At 41.1% G+C, this 20,929-nt stretch overlaps 1 protein-coding gene across 10 annotated transcripts in view; it reads right to left on the bottom strand.

Annotated features, from left to right (window-relative positions):
- Positions 1 to 20,929, bottom strand: part of mad1l1 (mitotic arrest deficient 1 like 1) — a 1,066,498-nt gene that overhangs the window by 752,521 nt on the left and 293,048 nt on the right. For all 10 annotated transcript variants that reach the window (XM_069928298.1, XM_069928297.1, XM_069928299.1 and 7 more), the window contains exon 13: positions 1,269 to 1,406. In XM_069928298.1, the coding sequence (XP_069784399.1) occupies positions 1,269 to 1,406 (138 nt within the window). The remainder of the gene's footprint in view (positions 1 to 1,268; positions 1,407 to 20,929) is intronic.

Below are 20,929 nucleotides of genomic sequence, written 5' to 3'. Positions count from 1 at the left end.
ATGACCTGCCCCACATAAAGCCATGTTGATTTTCCCTAATCTGACCATGCCTTTCTAAATGTGTGTAAATCCTATTCCTAAGTATCCTCTCCAAAAGTATCTCTGCACTTGAGGCTCACCCACCCATAACTAGCTGGATTATCCCCATTTCCCTCGTTTGGTGCAGACACATGTAGAAAGGTGCTGTTCCTTTCTATGATTGGTAAGATGTGATGAAATAAGATGGTAGGAATGTAAATTGAAGCAAAAAAAGAGGCATAACCTCATAGCACTGGTCTATTTAAGAAAAGTTTAAAGGAACACCACTGGCTTCTCTCCTATCCTTCAGCAGATAAAGATCTTCTCACTTGCCTCTTTCAATATAACCTGGAATACATTTCATGAGGCCTTGTGGATTTAACCACCTGAATAGTTTTTCAAAAGACCCAGCATCACTTCTCCCTTCATGTCAAAATGTCCTCCCGCATGTCCTTCGCCTTGGTGAATACTGATACAAAGTACGCATTTAGAATGTTGCCCCTTCCTTTGATTCCAAGTATAAATTCCACCTATGACCTGGTGGTGCCCCTACCCTTCCCCTAGTCATCCCCTTGGTTCTAAATCCATGTATAAAATGCTTTGGGATTCTCTCTGATTCTGCTTACAAAGGACATTTCATGGCCTCTTTTTAAGCTTCCTAATGCCCTTCATGAGCTCTTCTCTGTAGTCTTTGTATTCCTCAAGGACCCTGCCTGATTTTTTATATTTTTTTAAAAATTTAGACATATAGCACAGTAACAGGCCATTTTGGCCCACCAGTCCATGTCACACAATTAACCTATCCCTGGTACATTTCAAACCATGGGAGGAAACTGGAGTCCCAGGGGAAAACCCACGCAGACCCGGGAAGAATGTGCAGACTCCTTACAGACCCAGTCTCAATTGCTGGCGCTATAAAGGCATTGCGCTAACCATTTCACCAACAGTGCCGTCCTGACTCTCGCTTCCTAAACCTTACAGATGTTTATTTTTCCCTTTTCTTTCTGTTCTTAGAACCATCATGTCCTTCACATTAAAGGTATTTATACAGTTCATCCTATAACTATTCCTTGTGACATTTATCCATTTTTTTTGTTTTATTTATAATGGGGTAGAAGCCGATTTCAGCCACTGAGGTACATGCTGCCAAATTAATCTAAAACACTATATGTTTGGGAGGGTGGCATGAAACTGAAGCACCAGTGGAAACCATTGCAAGTTATAGGGAGAATGTGCCAGTGGTTGCCTACCTCCAGTTCAGAGATGTGGGCCTGCAGATCCTGAGTCATGTTCTCCGCTTCACGAACCCGGCGGCTCAGCTGTGGCGAATAATTGGCCACCAATTCATTGTCGTAGGAATCCAAGATGCATTTCATCCCATCGCGAGCCTAGACACATCAAACACAAACATTTTAAAATACTGAACTCTTCACTTTCTCCATTGAATTACTTTTAAATATGACCTGGTTGGGAAAACTGTCAGTTACCAGAATGCATGCCACTAGAGAAAGGCTTACTATGACACTCTAGGCCCCTGAATCTATCACTTTGCTCCACTGGTAGACCCAGTCTTCAGAGGTTCTCCAATACCTGGCAGGGAAAAGATGACTCTCTGATCTCCTGCTAGGTCAAATTTGGCCATGGAATATGTAGATTCTCAAGCAGGAGAATGGGGAATAAATATATATTGTAGTCTTTATTTTATTTTAGTGCAATGTTTTTATTATTTTTAAGTACATTTATGTTTCTATGTTAACTTTTTAAAAATGTATTTACATCAACTTTAGCAGGTTTTAAAAGACTTTGAATATCAATAGCTTTCATAAGAAAAGGCTCACAAGCTTTGGCCCATGCCAAAGAAAATCAACTTTGCTTTCTGTGGCAGATTGTCAGAGCAGTCGAGAAACACAGCCTCAGCACAACACTGCCCGGATTTATGCAAAGCCTTTCACAATGCCACACAAGGGAGAGTCACCCCAGGAATCCTGGGAAATATGGCAAAGGGCATCCAAAATTGTCGGTGACAGGAAGCAGATTGTTTTAGTAAGTTGAAGGCCTGTGACCTATTTACCACAGGGATCAGTGCTGGATCTCCTACTGTTTGTTGTAGACATTAAAGAAGTGGTATGTTGAGTAAGTTCACAAGTAAGGTGAAAATTGGTGGTAGTGTTGATCGTAGTCAGAATTAGAATCAGAATTTTTTGACATGAAGAAGTCATGAAATTCGGGGTTTGCAACAGCGTCATAGAGCAAACATTCAGATTAGAACCATCTTACAACACGACCATATAAAAAATAATAACAGGAAAAGTCAGGCAGCATCTTTGGTTCATTGATTATTCAGGAATGTGATGGCAGCGGGGAAGAAGCTGTCCTTGAGCGCTGAGTGCTCGTCTTTAGACTCCTGTACCTTTTCCCCAATGGTAGCAGAGTGAACAGGGTGTGGCCTGGGTGGTGGGGGGTCTTTGAGGATAGAGGCTACTTTTTTTTCAGACACCGCCTCATGTAGATGTCCTCGATGGAGTGAGGTCTGGTGCCTGTAATGTCACAGACCAAGTTAACAACCCTCTGGGGTTCATTTTTGTCCTGAGAGTTGGCACGTCCATACCAGGCAGTCATGCAACCAACCAGAATGTTCTCCACGGTACACTTATAGAAGTTTACGGGAGTTTTCAGTTACATACCAAATCTTCTCCTTTGTAATTGTATCAACACAGAAGTTCCAAGACAGATCCTTGGAAATGCCGATTCCCAGGAATTTGAAGTTCTTGACCCTCTCTACTACTGACCCCTTTATGTGGACTGGGTTATGTCCCACTGACTTCCTCTTGGAGTCCACAATCGTGTCCTTGGTTTTGCTGACGTTAAGTGCAAGGTTGTTGTCGTTAAACCATTCAACGAGCTGATCTATCTCCCTCCTAGACACTTCCTCATTGCCATTTGTGATTTTGCCGACCACTGTGATATCATTGGGCAAACTTGTAGTTAGCACTAGAATTGTGCCTGGCACAAGGTTACCTTGATTAGAGGGAGGAGATAGATTACATTTAGATTTTAGGGGGTTTTTTGTTTGTTTTCTTTTTATCAATTCTTTTTGATCTAGATTAATTTGGCAAATATGGGTTTAACATGGTTTAAAAAAAAATAGATATATATATATGTATATATATATATGAAAAAAGGAATTGTGCCTGGCTACACAGTTATGGATATATAACGAGTAAAGCAGTGGACTAATTACACATCTTTGGGGTGCGCCTGTGTTGATGATCAGTGAGGAGGAGATATTATTTCCAATTTGTACTGACTGTGGTCTTCCGATGAGAAAGTCAAGGATTCAGTGGCAGAGAGGAGTACAGAAGCCTAGAGTTTGTAGCTTCTTGACCAGCACTGAGGGAACTTCAGCAATAGAACAATATAGATGAGTTGTGTTAGGTCTGCTTTGTTCATGAATGAGTGAGACAAACACCAGACTGAGTCGAAATCAGGGTTCTTTGTTCTTTATTATCGGATTGTAACACTTGCGACTAACAATGTTAGTCGGAGAATGCATTCTGCCGTTATCAGCAAAATGGTGATTTTTTATACCCTTGGATACGTGCTTAGAACATCATCATATCATTACTTGTCCAATGACTAAAACTGTTGCTATCCTTTCCCTGCTAGCTTCCTGCCTCTCAATCCATCAATGTCTCTCTTATCTTGTAAGTACAAGGATGCATTCACATCTTGTTACAGCCCTGTACAGGGTAACTCCTTACACATTCCCATCTCATGATGTTTTATCTAACAGGAGTACAAGGACACCTCCCCTTCTTGTTACAGCCCTGCACAGGGTAACTCCTTACACATTCCCATCTCATGATGTTTTACCTTACAGTTGGTAAAATGGACAGACCAAGGTCAAATGAAATTTAAATGTGAAAAATACAAGGTGATGCATTTGCATAGACTAATACTCAATGTATTGTTGGACTCTGAAAGGAATTAATGGACAGTGAAGAAAGTTAACTGAGATTACAACAGGATCTAGATGAACTGGGAAGCTGGACCAATGAATTGCAAATAGAATTTAACCAGAAAAGTGAGAGATACTGCTTTTTTGTGCACTAAACTAGGACAGGACTTACATGGTAAATCATACAACAAAAAAACTGGTGGAGGGAGGTACAAGGACATAGATCCATGAAAATGGTAATGCAAATGGGGAGGGTGGTGAAAAAGGCATTTGACATACTTGCCTTCCTCAGTCAGAGCTTGAGTACAAGATCAGAGATAGCAGGTTAAAACTGTAGAAGACGATTTGCCGGTCAACCAGCTATTGGATAGATAGCATTAAGCAGGAAAAGGAGCAAAAAAATTCACAAGGATGTTACTGGGAATGTTAGGCTTGAATTATAAGAAGAAGTTAGATCAGTGAGGACTTTTCTCGCTGGAGTGCAGGAGGCTGAGGTGGAACCTCATAAAGGTTTATAAAATCTTGAAGATAATCATAGCCTTTTCCCAGGATAGGGCAATCTAAAACTAGAGCAGAATGAAAGGGGATATAACAGAGGCCTGAGGGCACCCACTTCACACAGAGGGTGGTGTGCAAATGAAAGGAGCTGCCAGAGGAAATGGGAGAAAGAGGGACATTTGTGACATTTAGAAAGCTACAAGAAACTAAAAGGTTTTAGATTAGAGGAATAGGGGCCAAATGCAGTCTGTCCCACTGAGTACAGCCAGTATCTTGTTAGCTCAAGATTCCAGTATTACAGATTGGAGTGATTCAAGAAAGTCTGCAAATGCTGTGATTATCCAACTGCACGAAAACCAACAAGGTCGGGTCAGATACAGCAATGAGCTCTCTGAACCCTTCTCCATTAACAATGGCGTGAAGCAAGGCTGTGTTCTGGCACCAACCCTCTTTTCAATCTTCTTCAGCATGATGCTGAACCAAGCCATGAAAGACCCCAACAATGAAGACGCTGTTTACATCCGGTACCGCACGGATGGCAGTCTCTTCAATCTGAGGCGCCTGCAAGCTCACACCAAGACACAAGAGAAACTTGTCCGTGAACTACTCTTTGCAGACGATGCCGCTTTAGTTGCCCATTCAGAGCCAGCTCTTCAGCGCTTGACGTCCTGCTTTGCGGAAACTGCCAAAATGTTTGGCCTGGAAGTCAGCCTGAAGAAAACTGAGGTCCTCCATCAGCCAGCTCCCCACCATGATTACCAGCCCCCCCACATCTCCATCGGGCACACAAAACTCAAAACGGTCAACCAGTTTACCTATCTCGGCTGCACCATTTCATCAGATGCAAGGATCGACAATGAGATAGACAACAGACTCGCCAAGGCAAATAGCGCCTTTGGAAGACTACACAAAAGAGTCTGGAAAAACAACCAACTGAAAAACCTCACAAAGATAAGCGTATACAGAGCCGTTGTCATACCCACACTCCTTTTCGGCTCCGAATCATGGGTCCTCTACCGGCACCACCTACGGCTCCTATAACGCTTCCACCAGCGTTGTCTCCGCTCCATCCTCAACATCCATTGGAGCGCTTACATCCCTAACGTCGAAGTACTCGAGATGGCAGAGGTCGACAGCATCGAGTCCACGCTGCTGAAGATCCAGCTGCGCTGGATGGGTCACGTCTCCAGAATGGAGGACCATCGCCTTCCCAAGATCGTGTTATATGGCGAGCTCTCCACTGGCCACCGTGACAGAGGTGCACCAAAGAAAAGGTACAAGGACTGCCTAAAGAAATCTCTTGGTGCCTGCCACATTGACCACCGCCAGTGGGCTGATAACGCCTCAAACCGTGCATCTCGGCGCCTCACAGTTTGGCGGGCAGCAACCTCCTTTGAAGAAGACCGCAGAGCCCACCTCACTGACAAAAGGCAAAGGAGGAAAAACCCAACACCCAACCCCAACCAACCAATTTTCCCCTGCAACCGCTGCAATCGTGTCTGCCTGTCCCGCATCGGACTTGTCAGCCACAAACGAGCCTGCAGCTGACGTGGACTTTTTACCCCCTCCATAAATCTTCGTCCGCGAAGCCAAGCCAAAGAAAGTAAATACACAAAAGTGCTGGAACAACTCAGCAGGTCCTGCATAGGTGACAAAGATATGTATCCAAGGTTTTGAGCCACAGTCCTTCATCAAGGTATGAGCAAAAAGCAAGCAGGCTCCTGAATAAAAAGGCAGGGGGAAGAAGAGGCGGTGGGAGGAGCTCAGACAACAGTCTGTTGGTGGATGTGCAGTTTCTTGCGCCTCTCAGCTAAACCCAAGTATTATGCAAAGTCATTATCTAGTCTATATTTGGGTTTTTCCAATACAGTGGAGGCCACATTGTGAACAGAGAATGCACTTCACCAAAATGGAAGAGCTGCTTTTCACTTGAAAGACTGTTTGCATACTGTGTACAGTGAAAAGGCTGAAAGGATGGTGTTCAGCAACTTGAAACTGATGTTTCCTGTTTTCCTCCTTTCTGACAAAAAGGTTAACTCTATTTCTCTTTCACAAATGCTATCTGCTCTGCTGCTTCCAATATTTACATTCCTATTCCAAATATCCTTATCACAATTACATGCAATGTTATCAGTGGCCTTCAGCAGCATTGTTCCGTGAACAGGAACCTGATTCAAACAAGGTTTTGGGTAAAGTGTGCATGAACTTGAGAGGCTAAAACGTGTTCATGAGCGTGGGTAAGGAAAAGCCATTTGGAAATGAGGTGGAGGCAAAGGTTTATACGGTGAGGGATGGAAGGATGATAGTGAATGAGCTCGACTTACCATTTAACATGTGATCATTTCTATTCAACACAGTAGATTATTTTCTTGGCAGAAAGATGGGTGGCATTTTGCAATTTATTGTTTTTTTTTAATCCTAATTCAACTGCTTTGAATAATTATTTCATTAGTGGTTCCTAAATACTTCCTAAAATTGGAAGTAGGGAATTCATTGCAAATTCCATACTCAAAACCAACTGACTTGTACCGTGCTAAAATTTAATACAAGTGCATGTTAAATTTTAAATAGCAGGTAATAATTAATGTCAAAGATAACTGAATAATCATTGAAGTGAAATTTTAAAACATAATTTTTATCACAAAGCAAAATATTCAATAACAGTGTATTTAATATTTAATCAATAATATCAATGGCAAAAGTACAAGAAAGAGATGATGGAGATCTGAAATAAAAATAGAAAATAGGAGGAATATTCAGCAGTATCATCTATGGAGAGAGAAATAATGATGGCAATCTCGGTCAGTGATACTTCGAAACAAAAATATGTGTTGCAGTAAAAAAATAAGTGGAGTTAACCCATAGATAGAGAATATTCTAATGTTTTTTATATTAAAATTAATGGTTACATAATAGCTTCATCTCTTAATTGTTTGGATGTTAAAGTACCATCTAAAATATCCTGAGCTACATTGGAATCTCCATCCCCAGTCCTGATTTCAAGCAACTGGATTTGAAAGAGAAATAGGAAAATTCAGATAGATTATTTAAGTGGAGAAGTTCAATAAAACTAAATTCTACAAGTTTATGATTCAATTTTCTCATCCTCATTTAAATGTTCTGTGCCATAAAGGGTTTACAATTTCAGTTGCCAGCTCACATCAGATTTCAAGATTCAGTTTAGTGTCACACGAGTGGCGGCGCACATCGCGACGCAGGCAAACCGGCTCCGCATTGTGACGACCACGGCAACAGAGCAGCCGCATCAAGATGGCGCCGCCAGGTTTGGGCTCCCTCGTGGCCAGAGGGACAGCGCACGCGCTCTCGGCTGCGTCGTCACATCACAGCCGATGCAGGGGCGGGACTTGATGACCGCATTATAAGGCGCAGCGCAGGCTTTTTGAATAAAACAGTTGGAAACAAAACTGACTCCAGATCGTGGCTTTTGTTCTCATTTCCACTTCATAGCTACCGCTATAATTGGTGACCACGACGAGCCCAGACAATTCTGTACTCTGTACTATGGACACTGCAGCAGTTAACACAGTGGCAATGAAAATGTCGCCTTTCTGGAGGCTTCGCCCATGCACTTGGTTCGGGCAAGTGGAAGCACCATTCCACCTCCAGCAGATCACCTCCACTCGACTATGTTTTTCCACGTCGTCAGCACCCTCGACCAAGAGACCACAGCCAGAGTGGACGACCTGATTCACGACCCCCCAGAGGAAGGTAAATGCTCGGCTCTCAAGAAGCTCCTCCTATGTACTTTCGGCCTGTCCAGGCACCAGCGCACCACCAGGCTCATGCACCTAGATGGCCTGGAAGACAGAGCACCATCTGCCCTCATGGATGAAATGCTCGCACTGGCAGAGGGCCACAGGACATGCCTCATGTTTGAGCAGGCCTTCCTGGAGCAGATGTCAGATGATATCCAGCTACCATTAGCAGACGAGGATTTTTCGGACCCACGCAAGATCGCGGCCAGAGCAGATGTCCTGTGGTGCACAAAACACAAAAACAAGTCAGCCATGAATCAGGTGTTGTGCCCCCAACTCCAATTGGGCACAACTGCGCAAGGCACCAAACACCACCTAGTGCTTTTATCATCAATGCTGGGGGGCACAGGCACATAAATGCAGGCAACCCTGCTCACTTCTGAAAAATGGCCAGGCCAGCTGCCACTAATGGCTGCGACAGCTGGCCACATCAATAGTCTTCTGTACGTCACGGGTAGAGCGAGTGGCCGATGGTTCCTGGTCGACACAGGTGCCGAACTCAGTGTCATCCTGCCAACTGCACTGGAGACATGAACGCGACCATGAGGTCCCACGCTCCGGGTGGTGAACACCACCACCATCAAAATTTCAGTATGCGCAACATGCAGATTCAGCTCGGCAACGAGAAGTTCCAGTGGAATTTCACTCTAGCTGCTTGTGATCACATCGCTCCTCAGCGCTGATTTCCTTCATGCGCTGGTAGACATCAAAGCCAAATGCCTAGTGAACACCCGGGCCTTCCAAACTGTCCGACTCGAGACACACGGACTGTACCTGCCGTCTATGCCCGACTCTTGCATCCGGGAAAATTCCTCTTTGGCCAACTGCAGTTTGTCTGGGGGAAGCCTCCTGTCTTTGGCGTGGAGCGGGGGGGGGGGGGTCCTGGGTCGGAATGTGGTGTAGCACCCCATGCTGTGGCGTGGTTGAAGTGAACTGCGGTCAGAGGAGAGCCAGGAATTCACCCAGGATGCGGCTATAATCGTCCTTAGGGGCGCTCACGGGCGATGGTAACCTTTTTCTGATAATCCAATAAATGTATCACAAAATGAAGGGATTATATCAGAAATACACACCGATAATATATTTAAAATCTTTTGACGATCAATGCTTCAAGCTGTTGTTTCTAGTAGTCGGACACAACACACACAAACTTGGTGAAACCCAGCAGGTTACGCAGCATCCACTGGAAGAACAGTAAAGGGCAGCCAACGTTTCATACCTGAAAAAAAGGGGCCCAGGCACAAAACTGCCACCAGCCCAGTTCCACTGACAACTTCAACCCTTGCGAACGGACAGGCAGGGGGACCCCACAGAGGAGCTTGAAAGACCATGTCTCTGCTCCCCCACTCACCCCACATTTATACTAGTAGCAGTGCTGGCAAAGAGCCATCATTTTAGACCATATGCAAACGTGTTACTGTTCTTTATGTCCACATTGAAGGGCAGTGTAACCCAATGTGAAGCTCTAAGCATTGCTTCCACCTCTTAAGTATGGTTGACTGTTCCTGGGGTGCAACATTGTTTGTGGATGCTTCCCAAGTCAATCTGAAGAGCAAATGGAATAAATGGAAATGTTTGGTGGTGTTCCCAAGTTTTGCTTAGTTTAATGAACACTTCATTCTACTGTCAACAAAAAACCCAGATACAAGAGTTCACCCAAAGAGCTGCTTCTGAATCAATAACGGCAAGTGAGAAGGGCAGCAACTCTTCAGAAACCTCTCTGGAAGAAGAGCTATCCCACACTCATTATACTACTGGAAGAGTACTTCCTCTTTTAATTATTTAAAATACAACTGCTGAACACTGCTACACTCACACGCATCTCAAGGTTGTAGTAGCAGGTAGCCTGGAAACAGAAAAATACTACTCAATGCAAATAATTGGATTCCGATTTTAAGCCTTATTCATATTCACATGGAATTAATTACATAAATTTTACAAGGTTATCATGGTTAATCTTAAAAACTGTTTGAGTCCAAATAATTTTCAGATAATAATGTTTGAAATAACTCTCATTTTAAAGGGAGTAACAGAAGTGAAAGGAGAAATATTAGAGGAAGGTATCTTTCCAATGAAACTGGAATTGGCAGCCATCACAGCAGCTTCTATGCTAACATGTGTAAATGAGAGTAAATTCTCAAAATGTAATAAATAAAAAACCATTGCATCAAATGTACAACCACATCTAATTGGAGCCCCTGAACCTTTCCTATCAATATCTTTTAAACTTTATACTTGCACTCTCCTCCTCCACGACTTCAGGCAGCTCATTCCACATACCCACCACCCTCTGATTGCAGAAGGTTCCTCTCAGGTCTCTTTAAAACCTTTCCCCTTTCACCTGAAATCTACACCCTGTGGACAAGACCCCTTCACACTACCAACCCTCCTAGGAAGCGAGAAAACTTACCAGGTATGCTGCACCAGGGAGCCTTTCCCATTGCACCATGGTTTACTGAGTACATCAGGAGCCTGGGATTTTAAGGGGAGGCCCACCTCCAGTGTTGACATCGCGAGTAATGTATTACGTATGGAGCTCTGACAGCCCCACTGACTACACCGTCCTATTTGACAGTGCGGCCGGCCACGATCTGACAGCCCCTCCAGCTGCGCTGTGAAATAAAATTGTTCCGTTAGCGGGGCTGTCAGAATCCAGCCGCCAGGGCAGTTAGAACGCAGCTGACCACGCTGTGAAATAAAACTGTGCAAGTCAGCGGGGCTGTCAGTCTGTGGCCAGCTGTGGTGTGACATAAAACTGTGCAGCCACTGGGGCTGTCAGAGCATGAACTATAACTGCCAGACTGAAGTAAGCATAGAGGGGTACCCGGTGAGTCGAGTAGACCATTCACCCCACCACGGAATGAAATAACGAGTTAACTTGGCTGGATCCTGACACCAAGAGTCAGAGCCTGTTTGAATTTTACTCGCCTTGCCCATTGGGACCTTTCACACTGCCAGATTATCCAATACGGACTTACTAAATTGGCCGGTTCAACCCACATGTACTTTGTGGTGTGAAAGGGACTTTAGATTCCCTATCCTGGGAAAAAGCCGGTGACTATTGCCCTCATGATTTTATAAAATCAACAATATCTTCCAACAGCCTCCTCTACACCTGGGAGAGCTCCCAGCCAATCCAACGTCTCCTTATAATTCCAGCCTACCAGATTCAGTAACATTCTTGTGAATCCTTTCTGCATCTTTTCCAGCTTAATGATACCTTTCCTATATCTGGGTGACCACAACAGTGCATAATATTCCAAATGTGGTCTCATCAACATCTTTTACAATTGTAACATAGCATATCTTCTCCTGCATTCAGTTCTCTGACCTAATGAAGGCAAGTGTCTTCTTCATCACCCTGTTTTGCTGTGTCACCACCCATTCATCATGAAAGTCTTAACAGGATTTTAAATGATGTCCTTTGAATACTCCAAAGATCTGCAATGTGCCCATTAAATAGGAAAACAGCAAAGGTAATGCATTCATTAAAAAAAAATTTAAACCAGAAAATCAAGCCAGATAAACATCTGTCATAAGTAAACTGTTAAAAATATTATTAGGCATTAGTGGACACAGAAAAATTCAAGGCAATTGGGAAATGTGAACATGATTTTGAAAGGGAAATCATATTTGAACAATTTAGAATAGTTTATTGAAGAAGTAGCATGTAGTAGTAGAACACATATTTTACTTCAATATTCAGAAGGTATTCCAGAAGATGCCTCATCAAAGTTTATTGAGAAAAATAAAGGTTCATGTTGTAAAGCATAATATATTTGCATTGATAAAAGATTGTCTGCTTTATAGGACACACACAAACCTTTTGTTCTCAGTAGTTGACAAGATGGAATGTGTCGTGTACCACAGGGATGTGCTGAGGCCTCATCATTTTACAATTTAAATAAATAACTTGCTTGAAGGCTCCAAAGGAAGAGCTGGTGAATTTACTGATAGAAAATAGATCAGTATTTATGAAGAGGACAACAGGAGATGAAAAAGGAATATAGATTGATTATACACACGAGCAAAGATCAGTAAAATGGAGAAAGTGAGAAATTGTGCAGATTGGAAAGGAAAGTTAAGAAAAACAACATTTAAGCAGCGAAAATTGAAGATCTGTGAGAGGGAGAGAGGCCTGGGCCTTGGCACTCTAAAGATACTGAATAGAAAACATTTAACACCATTTTCAATCCTTCTTGAGAAGGTGTTAATGCATTTGAAACAGTTATTAAATACATATTTTTAAAAATATTTTATTTAAAATTTTTCCTTACAAGTAATTAGTAAACCATTATACAAAATTAATGTTTAAATTGAGGAGAATTTCATTCATTACATGATGGTTATAACCTCTCCCCTTTCCTCCCTCTCCCAACCTCTCACTCCCAAAAATATATATATGCAAAAAAATATATACTGCACAGTAATATAAAATAAAAATAAAAAGTTCGTATCATGGATTGCTTGGAGAATCATTCTAGAACACAATGCACTTCAACAAAGTTTATACAATCTGTTTAAGGAAGAAGGAAGACACAGGTCTAAAAAGGTTAGAAGAACATTTCTACATATTTATACATAATTTGCATATACGGGTTCCAAGTTCACAAATATGCAACATATTTATTTTTCAAATTATATGTAATTTTCTTTAAGGGAATACAGCTTTGAATTTCTGCATTCCATCTTCCCACACCTAAATGTGAATCTGATTTCCAAGTCACTGCAATACATTTCCTTGCTACTGCTAATGTTATTTTAACAAATTTTATTTGATATATTGATAACTTCAATTTAGGTCTTGTTCCTTCTATACTCCCCAATAAGAATAAATCTGGGTTTAATGGAAATACAGTGCCTGTAACTTGTTCTAAAAGTTCCCTAAATCCACCCAAAAACGTCTTACCTTGGAACATGACCAATTTGAATGCAAAAAAGTGCCTATCTCTTCACCACATCTAATACATTGATCTGTCAAATCTGATTTCATTCAATTAAATATTTGTGATGTCAAATATAACTGATGTAAAAAAAATCTACTGAACTAATCAATATCTTACATTAATAGTATTTGTCATACCATCTTAACAAAGATCTGACAATCTTCGCTCATCAATTGTAACATTAAAATCTAACTCCCATTTCTGACTAGATTTATGCACTCCTTGTTTAATACTTCCTATTTGCAATTATAGATGTATTGCAAAAGTAAATTTCTTAATATTTCCTCTACTAATAAGAGTTTCTACCTCACTACAAATGGGTACCCACAACTCTGGACCTAACTTTTCCTTTAAATATGCTCTCAATTGAAAATAACAAAAAAGACTATTACGAGGTATTCCATATTTATTCCTCAGTTGTTCACATGACATTAGTTGGCTTTGTTCATAACAATCTTTGATATTTTTAATACCAAGTAATTTTAAAAATTGTCCATTGACGATATACTTCCTTTTGTTCCAATTTTGTCATTTATCTTATTCCAAACAACAATCGTGCTTCAACAATGGTGTCTCTTTAATACCAATTATTAATTTTGAATCCCATTTATATATAATTCCTCTGCTAATCTCTCTCCTATTTTATCCCATTCTATTTTAACCCACGCCGGTTTTCTACTCCTTCAAAAAAAGAAGTGTAAAATATCATTTGAGTCACTTAAAAAAACGTTTGTGGCAATGACATAGGTAAAGTTTGAAAAAGGTATTGAATTTTTAGGGAATATATTCATTTTAATACAATTAACCTTTCCAATTATAGGTAAAGTCACCGATTTTTAAAAATATTTTTCAACCTTTTTCATTAATAGCAAATAATTCAATTTAGATTATTATCTACATGACTCCCTGAATATTTAATCCCATCTTTTGGCCACAAATTGAATATTCCTTTGACAATGACTATAGTCTCTCTCGATGAGAGGCAAAATTTAACTTTTATCCTAATTTATTTCATGACCAGAAATCTTACCATATTCTTCCAAATTAAAGTGTAATTTTTGTAAGGAAGTCTCAGGTTCTGTCAAGTATATTAAAACATCATCTGCAAAAAAAATAATTTTATGCTCTTCTGGACCAATCTTAAATCCCTTAACTTCTAAATTGCTCCTAATTATTTCTGCTAAGGCTCTATAGCTAGTATAAACAAATGTGGGGATAAATAGAATCCTTGTCTACTTGATCTCGCCAATTGGAATGAAGTAGTTATTTGTCCATTAGCTTTGGCTCAAGGATAATTATATAATGCCTTAATCCAATTTATAAAAATTTTACCAAACCCAAATTGTTCCAAGACATTAAACAAAAAGTCACATTCCAATCTATCAAAAGCTTTTTCTACATCTAAGGCCACAGCAACACTTAAATCTTTTCTTTTCTGTACTAAATGTATAATATTAAGTAATCTAGCCACGTTGTCCTTTGATTGTCTTTTTTACAAAGCCTGCCTGGTCCATATTTATTAATTTAGGTAGTAAGTTAGTATTGCCAGTATTTTAGGAAGAAACTTATAATCTGCATTTTATATGATGAAGGTTTCAAAGGATCTCAATCTCTTATTGGTATCACAGTAATTATTGCTGTTGAAATTATTCTGGAAGAATAATTGATGCTGATATTTGATGAAGCATTTCCATAAAAATAGGAATCAACAAATATTTAAATTCTTTACAAAATTCAGGTGGAAAACCATCTTCTCCTGGCACTTTATTACATTGTAATGAACTAATTGCCTCTTTAACTTCTAATTGTGTAAAGTTGGCGCTCAATTACCACATTCTGTATTTTAATTAGAAGATTTTTTTTCTCACCAAAATTGCCACTCCTCTTGCCTTAGAGTTGAACGAAGAGGCTGGTACATATCCAAGCCAGTCTCTCTTTAACTTCAAATGTTCTTTCTCAATTAAATATGTTTCTTGCAGCAAAGCTAGGTCTATTTCCATTTTCTTAATATTTGCTAATACAATGGTATTACCAGTTATATTCGGAGCCAAGGACATTGCTAAATCTCTATGCACGAACAGTTTATGCAGAAGGCTTTCTAGGGGCTGCAGAGGGTAAACAGAACATATTAATTGGAGGAGATCTAAATTTTTGCATGGACCCTATCCTAGATAAGACAGCAAAGACATTGACGAGGTCCAAGGTGGCGAAAACCACTCTGGCCTTAGGAAAGAATTAAATTTGATAGACATATGGAGACAGAGGAATCTGCAGGCTAGGAACTACTCCTTTTACTCAAAGCCCCATGACTCTCACACCAGAATTGATTATTTTCTGATGTCTGGCCGTTTGGAAGGCAGAGTGCTTGAGCCAGAATATTTAGCAAGGCTAATATCAGACCTCTTACCGTTGACCTTGCAAATAACAATATCGGAAAAACAAATGCTTATAGGATGCATCTTAATGCTACACTGTTGAAAAACCCAGGCTTTTGTACTTTTATAAGGGGACAAATTGCTTTGTTTTGTGAAACAAATTGCCTCTCAAATAATAATTTTTTTTTAATCTGGGACATATTAAGGACCTATCTAAGGGGGCAAATAATTCTGTATACAAAAAGTATTAAAAGAAAACACTTGACTGAGGTGAAGACATTGGAACACGAGATCTCAAAAGTGGAAAAATATCAAAACTGGAAAAATATCAAAACCTGGGATCGAATGAGAAATGTTGGGAATTGGAAAAGAAGAAAATTAAATACAACACTCTCCAAACATATAGAGAGGAGAAAACACTTTTGCGATCCAAGCAAGGACAATTAATGCAGTTCAGTCGGGGCCAGGCTCAGTAACATACAATCCAAGAGAAATAAATGACATCCTTAAAACTTATTATGAGAAATTGTATAAATCCGAGGCGCCAAGAGACGTAAATAAAATTGAGGAGTTCTTGGCGGGGATTGAGTTGCCAAGATTGGACCAGGAGGATCCTACTATGCTTGAGAAGGTTGAGGGCGACTCAATGAGATGGAGGGATCTTCCCATCACTTTAATAGGAAGGGTGAACTGGATAAAGATGAAGGTGATGTCAGGATTCCAATACCTCTTCCAGTCTTTGCCAATTCTATTGCCACAATCTTTTTTTAAGGCACTGAATGATAACATAAGAAAATTCATCTGGAATGGGAAAGTACCCTGAATAACCTTGATAAAAATGATACGGGACTACAGCTTGGGCGGGGGGATGGTGTCTAAGGTTGCGTAACTTTAAGAAATAATATCCAGCAGCTCATCGAGTTCCTCGCATCCTTCTTTGAGGAGGGGAAACCACCACCTGGGTGCAAATGGGATTGCATGCAACAGGGGAGAGGATGGCGAAGGATTTCATATACAAACGGGATGCCAAATTAATAGCAAAAAAAACAGATCACCACATACTGAAACATCTGATTAAAATTTGGGATGAGCTTAATTAAGAAAGAAAGTGGAAATATCACTAAAGGCGTCACTGACTCAAATTGAATTGAGGCCCATGAATATGGGCAATAAAATTCTGGAGATTTACCATCAGCAGGGGACTGCTACGAGGGAAGACAGCTTATGTCCTTCAAGCAGCTAAAGGGTAAATACGATTTGTCTTATGGGACCTTTCATTGTTTCCTCCAATTAAGATCATTTCTAAGGGATAGGTGGGTGCCCTACAACGAGGTTGAGGGGTTGCTTCGACTGGGAAACACACCCAAATTTATATCAAGAATGTATTCAGTACTCCAAGGTGAAAATCCAACCAGCTGTCAGTCGCCCCCCTGACCCCTCTCCTCTCCCCCCCCCCCACAACATCGACCTCTTCCCCCCCCCTCCGTGGCAGCAACCTCACTCTCCCCGATTGTGGCCCCCCCCTCTCTCCCTTGTGACAGCGACCTCCCCACCCCCCAACCCCAGGCCCTGCGGCAGCAACCCCTCTCCCCCCCTCCACCAATCACGGCAGGCACTTCACCCAGGAGTTTCCCTGTGATGCCAGTGTGCAAGCACTGACATCACAAGAGTAACCAGGTTGGCCATTTTGCTGTTCAACCTGCCGGACATGTCCTGGGTAAGGTTACCTCTGAGGTAGGTCGAGGACCTGGTTGGATATGCTCCACGCTGACTGGGTCGGACTCATTCAAGCTGTTGTGTGAGTGGGGCATTAACCAGACAAATTGTCCAGTTAATCTCATTTTACCCGGCAGCTCAAAAGGGCCTAGCGTGACAACAGTGATTAATTCCAGATACCGACTGGTTCAATACCAGCTCTACCTCACACCGCAAAAGATTCACAAGGCAAGACAAGAGGTGCTGGAGATGTGCTTCAGGTGTGAAGTGGAGCAGGGACCATTCATTCATGCAACTTGGTCCCACGCAAAGGTAGCCCTATTTTGGCAGTATTTGGCAGACATACTTACCAGAATAACAAAGGTAACCATTCCACTGGACCCAACGTTGTATCTGCTGGGGAACCCTATGGACATACGCTACAAATTAACCAAATTCTAAATTCAATTCCTATTTATTTCTTTGTCCAAAGCAAAAAAAATGCACAGCAATGCCCTGGAAGTCTGATTCTCCTCTTCATATCAACAAGTGGATTACCAAGATGCATACCTGTATTCCCATGGAAAAAATTATGTATAATCTTAGAAACCGACACAGCACCTTTGTTAAATTATAGCAGCCATATCTGAAGTACATGGGAGCACGACTGTAGCCACACCCCGATAAAAAGGCTTGTAGAGATCTACCAATAGATGGATTAATAAAAGTTATGATATAAAGGGGTGGCTCCGCAGCCTCTATGGACAGTTAATAGAAGCACCAACACCAGCCTTCTTTTTTTTCATTTTATCTGTCTTTCCCTTTTTTGTGGGGGTTGGGAATGGGAGTCGGTGGGGGGGTCATCACATGCATGTAGATTGCTGGGAGATATTGATATATTCTGTAACAGTCAGTGATGTTATCTCTTTGTTTATTAATGGAAAACAATGTGCTCATACTCTATTTTCCTTAGTTAGAGCATATGCTCCATTTCTCCCTGCACTTCTTTCATTTTACCATCTAATTTATCAATTCTTCTCTTCAATTTGTGAACAACATCCAGAACTTTATTTATTTCTTCTTTCATTTCTCTTCTCGTTTCATGAAATTCTATTATTAATAAATCAATGCTGCTATATCTTTACTTTTAGAAGTTTTAGCTTCTTTCAGTACCTCCTCTTCTAATTGCTGATCTTCCTCTTTACTGCTGGTTCATGGCAAGCCTGACTCCTCTTCTTCCTCCTGCGGCATTTCTGAAGGCCCCGGCTTTTTGCGCATGCACGATCCACTTCTGGGTTCTTCTCCGACGCCATCTCTCCGTTGCCGCAGGAAAGCAACGTCAGCAGAAGTTCCCTCACCAGGCTCACTCACCCAGGAAGTAGCTTGGACACTATCTACCTGCATCTTACTTGTGGTAGGCCTCAGATCTCTTTTAATCTTCTCTTTACATTGGGATCAGATAAGGAAACAGCTGCTTTATTTTGTTTTGGAGGCATTTTTAAGATATTGTTGCAGTGTTTAAATGTACTTTAAAAGTTTGTAATAGTTTAAAACATTTCTTATTCAGCACTTTCTTACTAATTCACCAGGAGGATCAGGATCCTATGTCTTAACCCTAGGGCAACACATGACACCCAGCTAAATACATATTTGTATCAATTTCCTCAAAATTAAAAATTTGGTAGGAAGGGTATTTCACATTATACAACTTAAACTAATCAAAAATTCCAAATGGAACAACAATTCTACAATACTGAGAACGGTGAGATTTGATATCTAAGGAGGAATGATGCTCAGTCTAATTAGGATCAAGGGTTGGATAAATATGTTTATCTCTCAGTAAATGAACACACAAGATAATATGCCCGTAGTCATACGTGTAGATGGAAGAAAACCATCCTCTTTGGTAATAAGGATGGAAAATATTAAAACTGGAAGTCAGTCACAGATAATGAGAAAGTTTTTTTTTAATGCAGAGTTAAAATTATTGCCCTGCTCTATTTATTCCCTATGCACTCATGACTGCATAGCCAAGTTGGACTCCAACTCAATCTACAAATTACCTGATGACACCACTGTTGTTGGCCATATAACTGGAAATGATGAGTCAGAATAGAGATCCAGACCTTTTTGGAAGGTGCTAGAACAATCTTGGACTCGACGTAACCAAGACCAAAGAGCTTATTGTTGATTTTAGAAAGGAAAGGCCAAGGGACCATAAGCAAGTCTGAATGATGGGAAGCAAGCAATTTCCTGGAGTTGATATTTCAAAAGATCATTCCTAAACCAGCACATCAAGGCACACCCACACCCCTACTTTCGAAGGAGTCTGAGGATATTTGGCATTCCATCATATCAAACTTCTACAGCTGCACCATAGAAAGTGTACTGACTGGCTGCAACATCGCCTAGTTTGGTAATTCAAGTGCCCAGCAATGCAAAAGGCTGAAGAAGGTTGCAGACATAGCCAAATTATCACAGGCTGCAACTTCCCATCCATTGAGGGCATCTATGTGAGGCAGTGTTTCCGGAAGCAGCCAACATCATAAAGGACCCTCATCACCCTGGTCACAACCTCTCCTCACTGCTGCATTTGGGCAGAAGGTACAGAAACCTGAAGGCCAGCACCTCTAGGTTCAAGAACAGTTCCTTTACAACAGCGATCAGGCTCTTGAATCTCCCCTGTCACATCAATTATGAACTGCTCTGACACCACAAAATAACTGCACTACTGCAAAGTCACCTTTTTTGGCTGGTATAACTGAATATTTATTATCTATCCTTTGTATATATTGTCTCTTTTTATAATATTACATAAAGTACCTGATCAGCAACGGTAAGTAAGAATTTTGGTGCAATGTATATGATAATAACTTAATTATAATTATCACATTCAAGATGTTCTCACCCAAAGTACAACTATTGTTTCTTCTGCATTCTTACAGCTGAAACACATTTGCTTATTTACATGCAGGACCATGTATATTTCAAAGAGAACGAGAATATAGGCACTTTGCAAAAGTCGCAGTTTGATAATAATCATTGTAAAGCCAAACCCATTCCAAAAATAAACACCTTGCTAACTTGAATAAACAAGAGAAAGTTCCAATAAAAAGCATGTTTAGCACCCAGACCAGGATTCAGCAAGGAGACAGCACAGATCAACTACAAGCACCTCACTGGTCCGCTGCTATGGTCTCCTATCCTCCAAGGCTTTTCCTCCTAGGTAGGGCGTGGGAAGGTGCTTTAAGAGCCCACAACCTTCATGGTCTGGGCTGCTGAGTGTGTGGGCATCACCACCTTGGGCACGGACCTCTGTGGGCTAGCCCTGGCTGGGCAGGCAGTTTAGACCAGTAGGGGAAGTCATCATGAGGAGAAGCCCTGAAAGGGCCGTCTCCATTGCCTGCTCCTCAAGAGTGCACACCAGCAGCAGTGCAGGCCGTGAGACAAGTTCTTCCGTCACTGTTCATGTTATAGTAATGGTGACTGATTTGTAATCTCTGACTGTACAATGTTGATCAAATGCAATAATCACCCAATCAATGAAACTCTAATAATTTTCAAATGATATTTGATATCATTTGATATTTGTATGTAGATTTGTCGTGGTAAAGTGCTGTTTTTTTTTTATTCAACCTGCAAAGCACTGGCACACTCTAACAA

Source organism: Narcine bancroftii, chromosome 3 (assembly GCF_036971445.1).
Source record: "Narcine bancroftii isolate sNarBan1 chromosome 3, sNarBan1.hap1, whole genome shotgun sequence".
Lineage (NCBI taxonomy): Eukaryota > Metazoa > Chordata > Chondrichthyes > Torpediniformes > Narcinidae > Narcine > Narcine bancroftii.
This window is presented reverse-complemented; position numbering and strand designations above follow the sequence as displayed.